This window comes from Pinus tabuliformis, chromosome 6 (genome assembly GCF_031772625.1).
Source record: "Pinus tabuliformis cultivar Carrire ecotype Pingquan chromosome 6, CPIR1, whole genome shotgun sequence".
Classification (NCBI taxonomy): domain Eukaryota; kingdom Viridiplantae; phylum Streptophyta; class Pinopsida; order Pinales; family Pinaceae; genus Pinus; species Pinus tabuliformis.
The window spans coordinates 124,724,501-124,742,952 of NC_142292.1; the positions used below are offsets into that span (position 1 = coordinate 124,724,501).

Sequence of the window (18,452 nt, forward strand, 5' to 3'; positions counted from 1 at the left end):
TAAAACGAAAGCCAAGATTAAATTTCTAATTTCTTCCAATAAAATTATTAAAAAAATAACAAAAAAATAAAAATAAAAATGAAATAACCAGAGGAAAGTGATAAAAGGTGAAAAGTTACATAAACTTACCAACATTAAACTTAATTTCTTAATCTTATAAATGCCACTTAAACTTACCAACATTAATCTCATGAATGCCACCCAATAACCATGATAAGGGCAAAGAGATTGGGGCCACATTGAAGGTTAGGACCACAATCTTCTCCACATGGTGTTTTAAGACGGCCCAAATATATGGGCCCTCCTAGGAGAGACCAAAAGTCTTTCTTCCACATCATGAAAAGGTGGGGAGGGGAAAAATTAAAGAAAAAACATAGAAAGTGAGCGTTATAGAAGTAATAAATTAATAAACATTTATTTGCACAAAAGTAAACTGAGCCGACCGCTCCCGAGGACCGAGTGAAAGAGACCAATTTAATTGTCGTTATCTTCGCTCAATTCTCATACACGTCGTGAGATCGAACCCGACAGAATCGAAAAACAATGGTTTTTTAAAAATTTTGATGCTTCACATTTGTGTATTAAATATGATTGGTTAAATATGTGAAGACCAGAGAAAATGAGAAATAATTTATTCTCTTCCACCTTCTACGAAATTTGTATTCATTTATTAGAAAAGTATTTTCGACATAGAAGCGTATTTGGAGTCTCAATTTTTAATAAATGTATTTTTAAAATATAAATTTTTGAGTTTTTATACAGCAATTTGATAATATATTTAAAAAAATTTAATCATTTATTATTTAAATTAAAATTTTAAATAATATTTTTAGTATAAAAACAGATTTAGCATTTAAAGAAAAAGATGGTCCAAATATAAAATGTTTGGAAGATTTTGGTTGAAATTGGGCCAATTCTTTTTGGGTTTTGGTTATAGTTATTGTTTTGAAGCAATTAATGTTTATTATTTTAAATAATAATTTGTAATAGAAAAATAGATTTAGTATTTTAAAGAATGTTGTTAAATATAATCTGTTTCTAAAATTTTGGTTAAAATTAGGTCAATTTTTTTTAAGGTTTGGTTATTGTTTTGAAGGTTTGGTTATTGTTTTGAAGAGTTTAGTTGAAATCTGATGATTATTTTTTGAGTTGAATTTTAATTTATCTTATTTAAAATAAGTTTCAACTAAATATATAAATTGAGTATTTTAAGATATTTTTGAGTTTAATATATAAAATTAATATCCTGAAAAATCCTTGTAAAAAATTTACACAACACACTTATGATTTCAACTACCTCAGTTTTAAACAAATTAGACTAGTTAAACTAGAAAATTTATGAGAAAACCCTCATTAAAAAATAGCACATTTAGAGTAAAGCTTTTAAAAACCCTTTTCAATATCTAAATCGTACAAATTTAACAATTGAAAATAAAATTACATTTTTAAAAGCGATCAGAAAATATATACTAAAAGAGAGTCAAAACGTAGAACGTGTAGAATACGATTTTTTTATTGCGTTCAAACCGCCAGGTCGGGGATTTTAATTTCCTGTTATTTCGCCAATGGGGTCTTAATAGTTCGTCACTTTCAAACCGCTAAAGTAGGCCTTGTCTGTATAACAGATTAATATATACAGTCTGAGAAAAAGACAGGCAGAGTTACATTACAGTTAGGAAGCTCTGAATTTATCTACAGGTGATGGTCATGAGGTTGAACAACATAAAAAAATGCAATTAGGTCTGTGTCTTGAAGGATAGATGGGTAGCACAGGTGTAGTGGAGAGTATGAAAGGCATTAGTAATGGGGTGTGTGTATTTGAGGCCATTTGTAGGGAGGAGGTATGTGTAGTTCGGTAGTTACTGTATCTGAGTGTGATTGCTGTATGGGGATATCATGTGGTTAAAGTTAAAGATGAAAAAGCCATCACCAATCAATCAGGCAGAAGAGGGATATTCAATGAGTATACATATCGTCGATGTGGGTATATGTGAATATCTCATTGTGGGAGGCTGATGGGTTTCTGGAGGGTTGATTGATTAGCACAACAACAGGATCACAGCAATGAGAATGAGAAGAGCGATGGTGTTATGAGGATGATTCGTCTGCTGTGACTGTCTGCAGCTCTGTGAATGTTGAGTAAAAGTTTTTATTTGGGTGTGAGGGGGAGGGGGAAGGGAAAAAGGAGTGAATTTTTGTGGGTGTGTGTTTATTGTCATTGGGAAGATGGGGTGTGTGTCATCCAAGGTGGAGAATGAAGAATTAGTGAAAAGATGCAGGGACAGGAGGAGGCTAATGAAGCAGGCAGTGAATTCCAGGCACAATTTTGCTGCAGCCCACATTGCTTATTTGAGGGCTCTGCAAAACACAGGGAATGCTCTGGTACAATTTGCAGAGGGGGAATCCAGTGCTATGAGTGGCAATGCTATTGAAGAAGCGGCCACATCAATACCAGCGACCCCATTAACAGCATCTCAGCGCCATCCCATGAAATTCCATCCTCCTCCTCCGCCTCCGCCGCCGCCATTGGTGCCTAGCAGCCCCTCCGTGAGTCCCAGCATGGAGAGCTTTCGTATGCCATCCAAGCACAATCCCCTCAATAGGTCTACTTCAGACATTAGCTATGTTTGGTCTCCTCCTCCTCCTCCTCCTCCTGCTAATCCGATCCTTCATGAGGATCGAACTCCTGACGACCAGTGGGCTTCGTCACAGTATTCAGGCACGCCTTCCTATATTTATCAGGGCTCTGCCTGGAATGCGTGGGAGCCCTTCTACCCCTCTTCTTCACCCGGGATCCATGGGCATGAACGTAAGAAGATAAAGCAGGAGGAGTACTATCAGCGGGAAGATCCAATGGATGATAATTCCACTGATTCCGAGGAGGAACAGGAGGAATCAGGCATTCAGCATGAGGTGGAAGGCAGCAGCAGAGCAGCAGGAGGTAAGTCTCCTGGGCGAGAGTACACGGACGATGTGTCTTCAGTCACCAGCTGGTATACTAAAGACACCATCGAAATGCAGATGACGGTTGCAAGACGGCGTCTTGAGGAGATCATGAAGAGCCTGGATGAGTACTTTGTCAAGGCCTCTGCTGCTGGGAAGGAGGTGTCAGGCATCCTAGAAACCAACAGGGCACAGAATGAATTTGAAACCAGAAGTATGTATGACCTCTATTTCACCCTTTTTCCCTTTTTTGGTCCTAAAGTTTTGGAAGTGCTTTCAGAAACATGCCCAGAACGGCCGCACAGCGGACTTCCTTAAGCTTTTTGGTGCCAGGTCCGAGGTCTAATTAGCAGACCCATCTAATGCCGGGTCTAATTTGGGTTGCATATATCGATTTCCAATATTTAATGCATAGACCATGTGTTGAAATTGAGATATACACCCTCAAGAATCACAAACTTAAGACGCATATGAGACCTGGTTTAGATGGGTAAGTGCTAGTGTCCATATCTGATGCACACTTGATGGATCCCCCAAGCCCCACCACCACCCGAGCTTTAGAGCACCTTCCTTCTCTTAGCGAAACTATTTCGTCGAAATCACCTAAAACTTGCATCTGGCCTTGAAAATTATGCCATTTGGGGCACCTTGCTTCTCTTAGTAAAACTATTCCACCAAAATCACCTAAAATTTGCCCCTGGCCTTGTTCTTTTGAAATTTATGCCATTTGGAGCACCTTGCTTCTCTTGCTTAAACTATACCATCAATATCACCAAAAACTCTCAACTGGCCGTTCATTCGGAACTTATGCCTTTTGGGGGGGCAGATCACTGCAGTAATGGAACCTGGTGATAGCTTAATACTCCGTCGACCTCCCAAGTGAATCAACACCTTATTGGCAACCTCACCCTCTTTTCGTGTTTTCACTACAATATATTTTTCTTTCTTTAAGAAATATGTCTACTATTTGTTCAAACTTTAAACCTACTGAAACTGTGTGGCATTACTTTTATTGATGTTTTTGGCAGTGGGTGCTCAAGTCTCAACCCAACATTTGGCTTTGTAATGTAGCATGGGCATTTTAGTAGTTTGTTCTTTGGGTATATTTAGTCTCTTTTCATGGGTGTTTTATTTTTGACGAATTCTCATCTGATTTTTAGTGGGTTTCTGAAACAGAGAACCTTTACCATTCTCCCAATGTATTCAATGCCTTATCGTGGACATGGTCTTCAAAGCCACCTCTTGCCATCCGATATTCTCTGGAACCCGGTAAAATGAGTTCATCTAGTAAACATGGCAGCCATTGCTCCACTTTGGAGAGGCTTCTTGCATGGGAGAAGAGGCTCTATGAGGAAGTCAAGGTAGTTTCTCCCATCTCTTGTTCTATTCAAGTTTTCGACTTTTTATGAGTTGTATGCATTGCCTGCAAGTTATAATGCAGCGTCTGAATGCCCAGAAGATTCTTTATTGATGGGTTTTTTCAGATGAGTTGTGTGGCTCAAGGAATTATTTGTATGCTTTCCATGATAGAGTTCTCTGTTTTAGGATTTTTTTCCATATTAAAAGGGACAGAAAGGTTTAACTCAAATCTTTTATGAAAGAAGCATAAGATTGAAAGTTTTCTAAATCTCATTGACGAACATTCCGTAACTCATGCACCTTTTCAGAATTGAGAATTTCTTTTTTTAGTGTTTTGATGCTGTTGCATTGGTCGAGCTTTTCTAGCTGCTAGACCTATCTGAAGTCATGCATTGCTTCGTTATATCTGCAGAATGAAGAGGCTAGAAAGATCGAACAGGAGAAAAAATTGAAATTGCTGCAGAGTCAAGAAGTCAAAGGGGAAAATGCGATAAAGATGGATAAGACCCAAGCATCAATTAAGAGACTGCAGTCCCTAATAATGGTTGCACACCAGGCAGTAACTACGACTTCTTCAGCAATTATAGAATTAAGAGACAACGAATTGTGCCCACAACTTCAAGAATTATCTGAAGGGTAGAAAATCCTCACTTCATTTTTTAGTCGTTTTGCATATTTTGCGTGGATTCCAATATTTACTGGTCCATGAAGAAGTGTCCTGAAATGCATATTTTGCAAACAAGAATGAGACCAATAAGATTTTAAGCTCATTCACACTATCTAAGGTCTTAACACACACTTCAACGAGACCCATTATGCCAGGGCATCTTAACATCCAAGAACAATTTTCAAATTTTAAATCAAGATTCCAATCTGCAAAATTTCAAGTGACACTCCTGCAGTTATGGTCAGTTCCTGTGTTGATGTTCAAGTACCTGAGGGTATTTCTTAAATCCTTTGTTTGCTAAGGAGGGGCTTACATTTTGATATCTCATAAAATCCCCTTTTACCTAGTTCAAGATGCAAAGCTGGAAAGGTCTTTTCTCCCTGTTGATTTGTGGCAAAACCTGCTTCCAGTTGACTTTCATCTGTCCAAGAGTTGACACATAGCTTGAGCAAGTTAGCAATATCCCAAACCTCATTCACATCCTCAAGTTGCCATCTAGGCATCCACACCAGAGTCATGGGTGATGATACTAGGTAAATGAATGCTTCACATACCTATCTTGAGATTAACAAAAGAAACAAATGGCAGGACACTCTCCTATGCTGATGTAGTGGCCCATGGCATATGCTACCAGCAATCTGACCAGTTATCGTTCCCATTCCCATCTTGGCCATGCATTAATACATTTTTAACTAATCAATCTATATGCATAATATATGCAGATTGGAGGTGTTTTCTAGTTTCTTATCTCGTGAATTGCTTAGGCCCAATTCTTGTTGGTGAAACCCAAATACCTTTTCAAAATGACTCCTTAATTAAGGATGTTGCAGATTCTGTTCTTCCAAGAAGTGCTTCAGGAGGAGGTAGTACCGTCATTGGTTGGGATTCAACTAGCTTTTGCAACTGAAACAATATCCATGTAAAAAGACAGAGTCTCAAATGGAGTTCTTTGATTGTGGCCAAGACCTTCTTCTAAACATTGCTATCCTTAGATTTGCTTCTTTTCCTCCTTTTTGGGGGTTGTCTGTTACTTTTTCTTAATTGTCATTGCCTAAATATGTTCCTACTTGGTAAATTTTCCACACAATTCTAACATAGTGATGCTAGAAGAGATCAAATTACCCACTTTGCAGTAAGTGCATATTAGATGGTGAACCACTGACTGACATCTTCAAATTATTGCAAGAAATGTTCACAAGCCATTGTGCACTTGCAATTGGTTAGTTAATTTGCTTCATGTGAAGGGCATTTTTGTTAAGGTTTGGTGACCACTTAAGGAATGCTTTGATAGGTGGAAGAATGTTGACCTTGGTCAATAATGAATGCACATTCTCAAGATTTTACCTGAGGCTAACATAAGTTGGTAGGGTAAGGCACAAGTCGATAGATTTGTGATCGGTAAAATTGTCCAAGGAGACCTAACGAGGACCATGAGACTGTACCAAATGCCATAGAAGCAGAGCTAGAGCCAAACTCAGGTATTCTAGTGGTCTTGAAAGGAGTTAGAGATAGACTAAGTACATAATTGGAGTCATTCTAATAAGAGGTTCAGATAGAGTTTGATGAGGTATAAGCAGACATATTTGGTCAATGTATTAGAGGTACAGAATGCTGCAACAACTTCCATGTAGGATCCACATTGTGATGGTCAACTTTTGACAAGGATTAGAGTGGCAATTGGTAATTTGTCACAGACGTCCTAATATTAGTTGTTGCATAGTTTAAGTATTGTGACCGAGTGTCACAAGCATATATTTTGGTACAGCAAATAATTTAGAGAATATGAACATATGGAAGAAAAAGTGTTTGTATTCCTTTAGCTAGATTATTTATACTTCTCCCTGGGATTGTAAAGGGGTTGATTTGTTGTTGTTTGTATCCATTTTCATGTTCTTCTCTTGCAAGCTTTTATTCAATTAATAAAAGTTGGAACTGACTTGCTGTCCAATATTATCACACCAAAATTATATACGAATGTTTAATTAGGTTTGAGTTAGATAAGTAAATCGCGATTGTGTATGTTAAGCTAAACTTATTGCAACTAGAGTTGTGGTTTTTCTAACTTTTCTAAGGCACTCCTGTTTAGATCACCTAGCCCCTTGTGGCCAATGTAGGATTGTTAAGGTGTTTAGATCTCCTTGTATAGATACTTTGAAGAATAGCTTTAGAATTGTGAAGGATAAAGGTCAAGATGATACATGTAATGCTATTTGGGAAAATTTGTGTTGGAAGAGAATATTGAGGATGGCTTTGTCCTTAAGTGTGGATGCTTTCATGCTATTTGTGTTTAATTATTGTTACATGTTTCTACTCAAATATGTATTGTTATTTCTATTTCACACACAAACTATGCTGATCTATGTTATAGTATTGATATTAATCTAGATGATATTAGAACATTTTTTTTTTCCATGTAATGAATCACCCGACCCTCCAAATTGTAGGTAAGGATAAGACATTCTTTATGGCTCAAGGCCACTTTACAACAAGGTTTGAAGCAATTACAACAATATACTCGATATAAGCTCAATTATGAGAATTGAACCTGGGTGGGGAGGATAACAATCATTCCTCCCAACCACCCAAGATAAATCCAACTGACATGATATTAGAACTTGTTAATGTTTTTTTCTTAATATGTGTTATTAGAGTAATATGCCCGTTGTGATTAACATGTGAGTAATATGCCCTTTGTACTCTAAGGTTCATTTTGAAGTGATTTGAGCTAAATATTGTCTTTAGGGAGAAGTATTAGGTTTATGGTGGCTATTGAGAGTCTGATTATGAATATCTGCTAAGATTGAGAGTTGTGTTTTAGTGAGCGCCATTTATTGGAAGATGAAATTGCATCCACATCATGTATGAGGGTCATTGGGCTGTTTATGAGTGTCACTGGGAATATTGTGTTTTCGTTGATGTCAAAGTTAGGGGGAGATTGTTGGAAATACTGTTGCCATTGATGTCAAAAACGGGTGTTGAAGTTTGTAGCTATGGCCAGTCTTCATAATTGTAATATTTTTCCGAAGGAAAAATTGTAATTTTATTAGTGAAAACAAAATTACATATAGCAGATGCTTGATAGCATTCCATCATCTAGTCAAAGACTGATGATCATGAGTTCAATACAATATAATCAATCATGAGAAGAAAGAGTTAAACTTTTCTCCATTTCTTCTTTTCCACCTTTCACCATTCTCCTTGAGATGGCGAGGCAGATACAATGGCGAGCTGCTGTCCTTCTGTTCTTGGAGTTTCCTTGTCTGAATCAGAATTTTCTGATGCATGTGGCAGTTTGAAGCCGCTAGTATCCTTTGCTTCAGGTATCCTTGCTAGTTGTGTTGAAGTGACCTGTAGATCGGTTTGTTCTTGTATCGAATTCTCCTTTTCTTCTTTCTCTTGAGTGTTCTGAGTGGGAATGGGAGTCTTCTCATTGTCCTCTTCCTCATCTGGTTCATTTGGGGGAAATTGCCATCCTTTGGGCTGCTTACGTGTCTTCTTCTTTCTTCGCGATTCCTTCTTGGTTTCAGGGCACATGTTTTGTAGATGTCCTGTTTGATGAGATGTTCTGCATCTAAATGCTGTGTTCTGGTCTTCATAATTATAATTGTACTTGTGTCAATATGTATTTTATGTAAAAGCAAAAGGAAGAAATTTTTTTTTTATTGTCAACCATGTTCTTCATGCTTTATTTTGGTCAAAAGAGAATAGGTCAAAGGCATGTTCTTCATGACCTTATGAAAAGAAGTAAAATTTGAATTTTTGTAAGTGTCATTTTGTTTGTCCAAGTTGCCAAGTTGGCCCTTCAGATGGACAAGTCAGCCAGCCCATAGGACGTGTCTCTTCATAAGGTCGAACAACTATTTATTGGCACAAATCCTTCATCATTTGACATCAATTTTGGGTCTCTTCCATGGTATAATAATTCGGGTCTGTGACATGAATCTGAGGCAAGTTCTTAAATATCTGAGTTTTTCTAAGGCTAAAACAGTGATATGACACTCGAGTTTCCTGAGGTCTGAGAACGAGTTTCAGAGGTATATAGTAATGCGGATTTCAGAAAGGCTTTTCCTGTGATGATAATGTGAGCTGATCTGTGGCACTTGCTTCTGAGGAATGCAAGCTGATTTGTGGCATGCACTTCTGAGGAATGCGAGCTGATCTGTGGCACCTATTCCTGTAGAATGCGAGCTGGCTGAGGTTCATTTTTCAGCGATGATATTCAAGTTCCATGACTAAGACAGTTAGTGATCTTCAACCCTCATGAAAACCTGTGATAGGGACCTCATTGAAGATCTCTTTATGGACAATATTTGAAGGCATCTTATCTTGACATGTTGGAGGTTTGACTTGGCATTTGGTGATTGGTCTGGTCAGTTTGTCTATGACTTGGATTTCTCTTGTTGATGAAGAATATATAAGGAAAGGATTGATGGGTTTTCCCCTTGTGGGTTTTTCCCTGGCCTTGGGCCTAATTTCTGGTGTTCCTTGTCTTTTGTGCTTTGTATTTGTATAATTGCTTGATGAACTAAAGATTGAAGTAATTGCTAAATGGAAAAACATAAATAAACTGTCGCAAGTAATTATCATGATTAAAAATTCTATTTTAATCGAATTTCCAACATGGTATCAGAGCTAGTTTGAACAAGTTGAAGAACAACTGAAGATTATATCTCTTAGAAAAGGGGAATTTCTTTCTGGACTAGTAGAACAAACTTCTATGAACCTTGGAAACCAAATTCTGTGTTCATCTCTGTAAAAGAAGCTCAAAAATTCCTGTGTACAAGAAGATCAAATTCCTGAGAAGTGAGATTTATTGAGGACAGGGTCTGACCTATTTTGATAATCCAAATATTGATGGTTCGAGCTCCTTCACACTAATTATAAAAACCTCTATGATCCAAGGAAGGGTCATCTAAAAGGTTATTGAAGCCAAGATACAAGTCTGAAGTCCTGAATGGTCTGAAGTTATTTAAGATAAGTCTGAAGTTTGTGTGAAAATTGCTCCAGATAAAAGATGATGGTAAAGTAAAGAATCCCTGTGGTGAAGAGCATTAACAGTGACAATTTGCAAAGTCTACATAACAAAAAACATCCGAATTATCTCTACATGGCATCTGAAAGTTGTGGTATCTCTGTTCTATTTTTGTGGAAGTCCGAACTTGTGGAAGTCATCTGCAAACCTGGAGACATAATTTATGACAGAGTTGTGACAAAGGATTGTATTTTTCTCGAGGCACATTTCTTTCAAGGCCGAATTAAGACTTTGTGACTAGGTGACAGTCCAAGGCTACACATGTCTGTGGAAGATAATGAAACTTGAAGCACTACTTCTCTGTGACAAGCAAGTCCCTTAAGCACTTTATTTTAGCAGCATATGGTATCCTAGTAACGTTACGAGCAGCCTGAAGAAATTATGATTTGGCACCATATTCAAGGAAGCAAGGTTAAAATATCAACCCTCAAAGGTATGTATAATCTTTTGTTCTTATATCTAGGCTAACAGAAATCTAGAGTATAAATCCATTTCAAATTCTCTTGCAATTGACTCCTAAGTTGTTAATTTTAGGATAACAATGGTATGTTCTATGCTTAGAGCAATTTTACTTCATTTTTCTATCATATCCAGTATAGCAATCACATCAACATGATAGTAAAGTGCAGATAAAACATAAACAATAACAGTAAAAGACAAGCCAACACAAGAGGACACAAGATATGGCACCAGCCAGGGACAAACTCCAATGTGGGGAAACCCTTGATCAATTCTTCTTATAATTCTTCAAAAATTCAGCACAGAGAGAGTACAATTTACAATATTCACTTGCCCAAACTGATCAGTCAAAACAACAGAAACAGAAAGCCCTAACCAGAAAGTCAATGCTGGTCAACAAGGCTGAAATTGACCTCCAAAACAGCTCGGTCAACCTTGGTCAACTCGGCCTCCAACAGCAAGATAATGCAACCCAAAACAGTCCGAAAATAACCAGTCAAATCTGGTCAACAAAAGTCAACACAGCAACCTGAATTAGGGCAGTCAACGTTCGTCAACGCAGGGCTCAAACTGCCTCGGTTTTTGTGCCCAGAACAACGGCCTGCCCAAACATAAGTCTTCCTCACAAAATCGAAGTCAAACAGGGTCAACGCTGGTCGAAGTCAGCCTCCTCAAATTTCGGTATCCTGAAATTTTGGTCAAATCTGGTCAACGCAGCAGCTAGAAAAGACATTTTTCCCTTCGCACGTGTGGAGAGAGAGGCCCAAAAGTCCGTACCCGATCAAGATGAGAGAGAGAAAGATGAATGAGATGCCAAAATGAGGAGGCACCTTGTATTTATATGCAACGTTGAAGGCTGGAGGAGGCTAATTTGATGGCTGACCGACCTTGACAATTTGTCCATAATCAAAATAAATTCATAACTTCATTTGTACATGTCAGAATGGGACGATCTTTAGATCAATCCTACACCTCTCGGAAAGAGGAATCCAAGAAGAATATCAGCTGTCTCATAAGAGCTGTACAATGTGATGTTTGGCCCTAGTTGCCAAATTTAACACTCCCTCTCAACTAGGGAGAACATCTCCTGCTAAACTGTTTGACAATCTGTACCATCCCTGTCATTGCATTGTTTTGCTTTGCTCTGCTGAACCATGAAGAAAGAAGAAATGATCGAGAATGTATCATACCATTCTCCACTGACCTGAAGTCAGTCTCCAACAAAAGAATGCGTCATACCACTCTTAACTGACCTGTAGTCAGTTTCCATTGATCCCAGATCAATATCAACATCCCAGCATAGGGAGTACGGTAGTACACGATGTGTCCATCGGTAGTACTATGGCCCTTATCCTCATTTCCCTATTCATTGGCCAGATGAGAGGTACTTCCCATGAGTCCCAGACTGCATGGGTAGGATGTGCCGGCAGGAGAAGGTGAACCATTCATCCCGCTCATATGCCATAGGGGAGGGTGAACCACACAGCCTATGCATATGCCACCATGGGGTATCACAGGGGAAGGTGAACCATTCACCTTGTACACAACGCACCACTAGGGGAGGGTGAGTCACCCTATGGTGAGTCATCGCTCCAAGTACCCCAAGCCCCTCGGAGCTCCTAGAGCTCACTATCCATCTCATACAGGACCCTCGTAAGAGGGTCTCTCCACGACTCTAAGTCGTTCACGGAAGGTTAAGAATTTGACCTTCCTGAGGGGCTTCGTAAGAATATTGGTGACCTGCTCATCGGTCCCAATATGATGGAGCCTTATTGTTCCCTGCTGTACCATATCCCGGATAAAGTGGTACCTAATATCAATATGCTTGGAGCAATCATGAAACACATGATTCTCAGAAAGACGAATCCCACTCTGGTTGTCACAGAAGATCACTTTTTTTATAATTCCTCTGAGTTGTAGGGTCCTAGTTTGTAGCTTTACAATCATGGTTGCAAGCAAAACTATAGGGTTCCTTCCTTCTTTTCTCTTCTATTGAGAGTGGGAGATTGATACTGATGATATTTTTGGTGTGGTTTCATCATTGTCAGATTCTTATTTCAGCTCGGAGGTGATTTTATTTTCTGACTCTGATAGTTCTATTTCCTTTTCATTTATAATTTTGCAATTATATGGCGATTTCTCTTCTTATTTATCCATGTCTTCAATTCCAATCTCTAACTTGTCTTCTTGTGCTGCCTTCCAATTTAGTTATTTTGCGTTATCTTCTTTATTGTATCTAAATCTTGTATCCCATTTCTCTCTGCATTTCATACATTTACATGCTTTTCATCTTTTGAGATTTCAGATTTTGTTGACTTCCGTCTAGCTGTTGTGGGGTGAGCTATCTTGAATTTTTGGTGTTTGTTGTTCGGAGGATTTTTTACTTGAATAAACTGTCATTTTTGGCATGATCTACTTAGTTTTAATTCTGCCATTTTTTCCTAATGTTTTCCTTTTCCACGGTTTTAACATTGTGCATGACTAATTCGTTCCTTATGTGAGGATTTAATCCAGAAACATAATATTGGAGTAATTTTTCTTGTGATAACCTGAGCACTCTTGTCACAATTGTTTATCATTTATGTATGTGTGTCAAGTTTCAACATCCTACTTTTGTGGTAACTTGGTGAGTTTTGCAATTTTTTTTTGTATACCCTAGGAGCTTTTAAAGAATTTGTCTTTAAATGTACACTAGTTGAATGAGATGTATGTCATTGAGTATTTCCACCACATGTACTAGTGGTATGTTGGGCCATGAAGGTGCATGGATGAGATTTTGATCTTATTTTCTTTGTTTTGAATGTTATGTTTGTCAAAATATTATTTTTCCTTGCTTATCCATTTCACGCTTTGTTTTTCATTTCCATTAAAGCTCATCAACTTAACCTTCATCCTTAATGATGGACTGTACCTTGGTGGGTTAGTGTTGCTCTGTGGTAGCGATGGGAGGATTGGGGTGGCAGCTGTGGGTGAATTGGGCAGAGTAATATTTTGGTTGGGTTTCATGTTGGCATTGACAAGTAGTAGATGTAATTGGGGTGTGGGTGATTTTAATTCTACCTTGTCCTGTTTGAGCTTTTTCAACCTTGAATTCTTCCTTCCGTGCTTTTTTACTAGCTTGTTTTTCCTGAATTGCTCTTCATTTCTTTTCATTGTCAGTGTTTAATTTTATATTCCGTATAGATTCGAGTGTTGATGGATACAATGGTTAATTGGTGGTAGTATGGTTTGGAAAGGTACAATTACCTCCGTAAATATCAGGCTCCAGATTTTTCAACCACCACAAATTTTGATTTCCAATACAATTTAGTGTCCCCACAATATCCGCTGAAGTTGGGCTTCAATACCAATATTATAAAATGTTTACTTTAAGTTTGTACCTTTTAATTATTACATTTGATTTGAATTTTGCATTATACCCTAAACTCATATGCTCCTATATCTATATATGTGTTATTTTATATTCATAACATATTCTCAAAGAATCCTATTTTGAAGGGGAAGTACAAGAAGAATAAGAGCAAAGTTTAAACAATTTAGATCTCCAAAAATTCACCATGGCTCATGCTATTCAGGGTTTGACAGTAAGAGAAGGGATTCAATTAGATTTCCTATCTATATTGGTGCAATTCCTTGAGACCAAGGGATACGATATATCTCTTTTGCTAACATGCTTATATTTCAAGGAACCAAGAAAGAAGACCTTGTGGCACATTTGTTTGAGTTTGACGTGTTTTATCGTGGTGTGGATTGTACTGTTGATGTCCGATAGTGATTGCTTGTTTTCAACAACATTGAAGGAAGCAACCATCAAATGGCTCTAGTCACTCAAAAACAAATTTTGTAGCACCATGGGCACTTATGAATGAGATATTTCTTTGGAAGTATGAAGAATATAGTAAACAACAAAATTTAGAGGAAGAAAGATTAACAATGAAACGATAAGAGTTGACTGTTGAAGAATTTTTGGAGTGACTCATGTTCTTGGAAAAGTGTTGCATAAACATTTCATTAGATAGAAACAATAATCTCTTTGCAAAGTTTGAAGGATGTTGTGTGAATCTGGCTCGATTTATTGACATAAGGGGAGACTACACAAAATTCATTAGAGGAGCGTAAGGCTTTAGATTTGAAATTTGTTTGTATTGCAAAATGGTGGGGTAATCCCTACAACCAAACTAGATTTAAAATGCAAACTGTTGACACTATACTAACATTTTAGGAGGAGATGATGGATAAATCGCCAAGAAAATGACATCCTTGGCCTTGGACATCAAGCACTTAGATGTTGAATGTAGAAACAAACACTTTAGATGTGGTGTGCACCATGCAAAGAGCCATACAAGTCTGGACTCTGGAGAGTCCACTGAGCCATACAATTCTGTAGAGTCCACTGTAAGAATAGTTAAAATTTATATATATATTTTTAACTTGAAGCAGTTTAGATGGATTTTGTTTAGATCTCATTCATTGTGTATATTTGAATTACACTCTTAGTATAGCTAATACATGTTTCCTTTATTGTCAACTTTGTAACAATTTACATTTCACGGGCTATGTTACCTTCCAACTTCATTCGTTGTCAATTTCTAGTTATGTAATTTTGTTCTAGCTTATGTTTTGTTTAAGTGTTATAGCTTTGCATTGAGCTTAGTTGCTTTTCTAAATAGGGGTCTTTGTTACATGGTGACAACATTCTAAGGAGGGTTCATTTTGATTTATTTCTTTCCTTTGCATTGAGTTTTTTTTCTAGTACAATTATAATAAAAAAATCGTTTCATAATAGCGCACTTATTGAATGTAATGCCACAAGTCTTTCTAACAGCTAGGTCAATTCCCTTTATGGAAAAATAAAAGAGACCTAGGATATATAATGGACCTCAAATTAACAAATGTAAAGTGACCATTCTAGCATGTGGTTTGCCTTTCTAGGGATCACTAGCTTGAAAGTGCAATCTTGTTCTAACCTTTTTGTTAAGGTGAGTCGTTAAGCAATCAACCTTTCTATGTGACAATACACATCATCTTATTGTTGTAAAGGAGCTCTAGAAGTTTGTTGTGATAGGTATTAGATGAAGGAAGTTTTAGGCATACTTGAGAAATTTACTTTTAATAAGCAGGAGTATTGCGAATTGGTATACTTTAAAACTTTACAATAGGTACAACTTAATGATAAAGGGGGTAAAATTTATGATAAAAGGAGTGCATGTTAGCATACTCTAAAAGTTGTGTTGCTCATTGGTGACTTTGGCAATTCTTATCACATCGAAAAAAACAACAATGGAGTCGGGAGCCAAGTGAGATTAACAGGGGTCAAAGTTATAGATCTTAGGATGGTGTTTGGTGAGTAAGAAAGAAATAGTCAATGTGAATACGAAGGTCAACGCTCTGACCCTTTGAAACCAATGACTTGGACATCCATCAAATCGAGCCAATGTTACAAAACCTATGGGAGTCAACTCGACTCTCGAATTTGACTTGTCTTGGTGAAACAATTGAGTTGAGTTTGTTTAAAACTGAGTTTGATTCCCTAATGCTTGGATCTGTTTGAAAGTTGATTAGAGTTTGAATCTAAACCAAGTTTGACTCAAACTTGAGAGTTAGACTTGTGTCAAGCAAATTTGAGCAAGATGACTTTTGAGTGTCGAGTGTTAGACTCTTATGGTCCATAAATTGTGCATACAAAAATATGTTCACCTTTCAGTTTTACCATGGAATTTTTCACAATAAATGTTTCAACATGAATAAGAAATCACACAATTGAATTTCTCTGTAGGAAATTGAGATTTCACGAATCACAATACAGATATTGTTGTTTTACAATTGCAATTCATAGAGGATTTCATAATAAATGAGACAATGCACACTATTTTCTTCACATTTTCATTTGCATTCCACTTCAAAATGTTGAGGGAAAATACTTCACCTAGAATTATTATCAAAGCTTGAGTAAGGGCAAACTAAAATGACGTCTTTGTGGAAACAAAATAAATGCGGGAGTTAAGCCTAAAGGGTTAGCTCAGGCAGTCAATAGCTAGATGTGAGATCTCTATGCTGAAGTTGGGGAGGTCACATGTGTTGATTTGGGGTTGCATCGGATGTGCTCTAGGCCTCAAATTTTGCAGGGAGGCTTGGGCACATGTATTCCAAACAACCCATAAAGTGTTTTGGGAAATTCCACCCAGAAACGATTTTATTAACATAATTAATAGTTTTAATGGAGTTCCTAAGTCTAAACTTAGAAAAATTAAAATATTAATGGGTATTATTCTAATTGTGGGTGAATCTTCTAGATAAAGACGGAGATCAAGTCAAAACGATCTGAGCCTTTGATTAGGAGTTAATCTAGGCCGTTGGTTGTCCAACATAAAGATATAAGAAAGGACTTGAGGGTCATTTGGAAAATACACCAAGAGAGATCAAAAAATCGATTTTCTGAAGTGAGAAGTTCTCAGGAGGAAAAATCGATTGAGGAGATTTCTTGCCGCAGAGGCGCAGTGAGAATCCGGAAGAAGGAAGTTCTGGAGAGTACGAGGCAGAGAGAGGACAAAAAGACGTCTAAAGGGGTTGACGTTGGCCCACGCAGTCCTTGAGGGGAAGTCGAGTTTCCTGCTAAGGGAAGTCGAGTTTCAGTTGCTGGGAGCCGGGGTGTGAGTCCCGGAGGCATAAGATTGATTTTCTTAGCCAACAGAGGATTCAGAAGAGGGGCAACATAATACCGAGCAGGGGTGACGTAAAAATTGCCGGGAGTGATGCAGTTCTGCGTAGAGGCCACACAGAGGGTGACGCAGAGGCTCCAGTTCAGTAGGATCAGTCACTGATTCTACCAATGACAGGGTGAGATCATTTCACCAATCTTTTGTCCAATATTCTCTCTGTATCGGATTGCTAGTTGAACATCCTAGAATTGTACTAAGATTTTCTCTTGCATAACAATAAAACCCTCAGAGCTGCTGCACTGGTTTTCCTGCATTGGGTTTTCCGGAGACATTTGTCCAAAAATAACGGTGTCCTATGTGTTTGTATTTCCTTGCTCAGTTTCTATGTTTCAGAATCATATTTAATTTGGTGTAGGCTGCTTCAGTAATTTACTTCAATATTTCAAGAAGAAATCTGAAATAAGTTCGTAATGTAATTTACAATCTAGGTGAAGTAGATTTAGTTCGTTGCAGTAGGATTCTAGAGATTGTTAGTTCTAAGAATTTTCACAACAGGTTTGACCCTTCTGATTCCCTCGAGGTTAGGCTTCATAATCCCCATGGATCATGGGGAGTACTTGAAGGGTTTCTTGTGAGGTTTTCCTTGGGAAAAAAACTGAACATAAATGGGGTAGTCAATCAATTGAAGCATCATCTTGCATAAATTGTCAATCAAAAAATCAAATCTTTCCCAAACAAATCCACAGGTCTCCAACATCAAGCAAAACTATGTAAAAGTTCCATTACTAACATGAAGAAAAAGGTAAACAACTATGTTTGAATCTGGTGGGTCTTCAAAAACATTTGGAGGGCTTGAAGCAAAATATAACAAATGTATTACTCATGGGGCTAGGACTCATGGAAGTGGGATTGAATTGTCATTTCTGCTACAAAACCCATGGGTTCTACTTCTACTCATCCTCATTAAAATCGGTGGTGGTAATGTGCAAGTTTTTTTTACACCTTGTACCAAACCTTGGGCCCAACCTAGCTTTTAGAGCAAAGGTTGGAAGAAAAAATGTGCATGGGCAAGTCGTAAAATTTGTTGCAAATTTTTGGTACCATTCCTCCATTCCTTTCAGTGTTGCCAAAATCTCTTGTTGGCAAGTTGTGATAGATGTTGTTACTATTGTTGTCTAGGGCTTCAAAGTTCAAAGGTTAATATGTTAGTTGAGGTTGTTCATGTGGTGACTAAAGTTCTTAAACACCATCATCAATCTTAAGGACAATTTGATTGCATTATTATGTTTGATGGATGGATAGAAAATGTTATTATTCCTCCACTAGGAATGTT

At 37.6% G+C, this 18,452-nt stretch overlaps 2 protein-coding genes across 2 annotated transcripts in view; one reads left to right on the plus strand and one right to left on the minus strand.

The window, feature by feature from the left end:
- The first annotated feature begins 1,654 nt into the window (after positions 1-1,654).
- Positions 1,655-18,452, plus strand: part of LOC149257655 (protein ROLLING AND ERECT LEAF 2-like) — a 50,372-nt gene continuing 33,574 nt past the window's right edge. Inside the window, exons 1-3 of the mRNA XM_089414513.1 lie at positions 1,655-3,157; positions 4,120-4,304; positions 4,715-4,938. Of these exons, the coding sequence (XP_089270639.1) occupies positions 2,227-3,157; positions 4,120-4,304; positions 4,715-4,938 (1,340 nt within the window). The 5' untranslated portion in view covers positions 1,655-2,226. The remainder of the gene's footprint in view (positions 3,158-4,119; positions 4,305-4,714; positions 4,939-18,452) is intronic.
- Positions 8,156-18,452, minus strand: part of LOC149257656 (uncharacterized) — a 30,635-nt gene continuing 20,338 nt past the window's right edge. The window contains exon 3 of the mRNA XM_089433897.1: positions 8,156-8,554. Within this exon, the coding sequence (XP_089290023.1) occupies positions 8,156-8,554 (399 nt within the window). The remainder of the gene's footprint in view (positions 8,555-18,452) is intronic.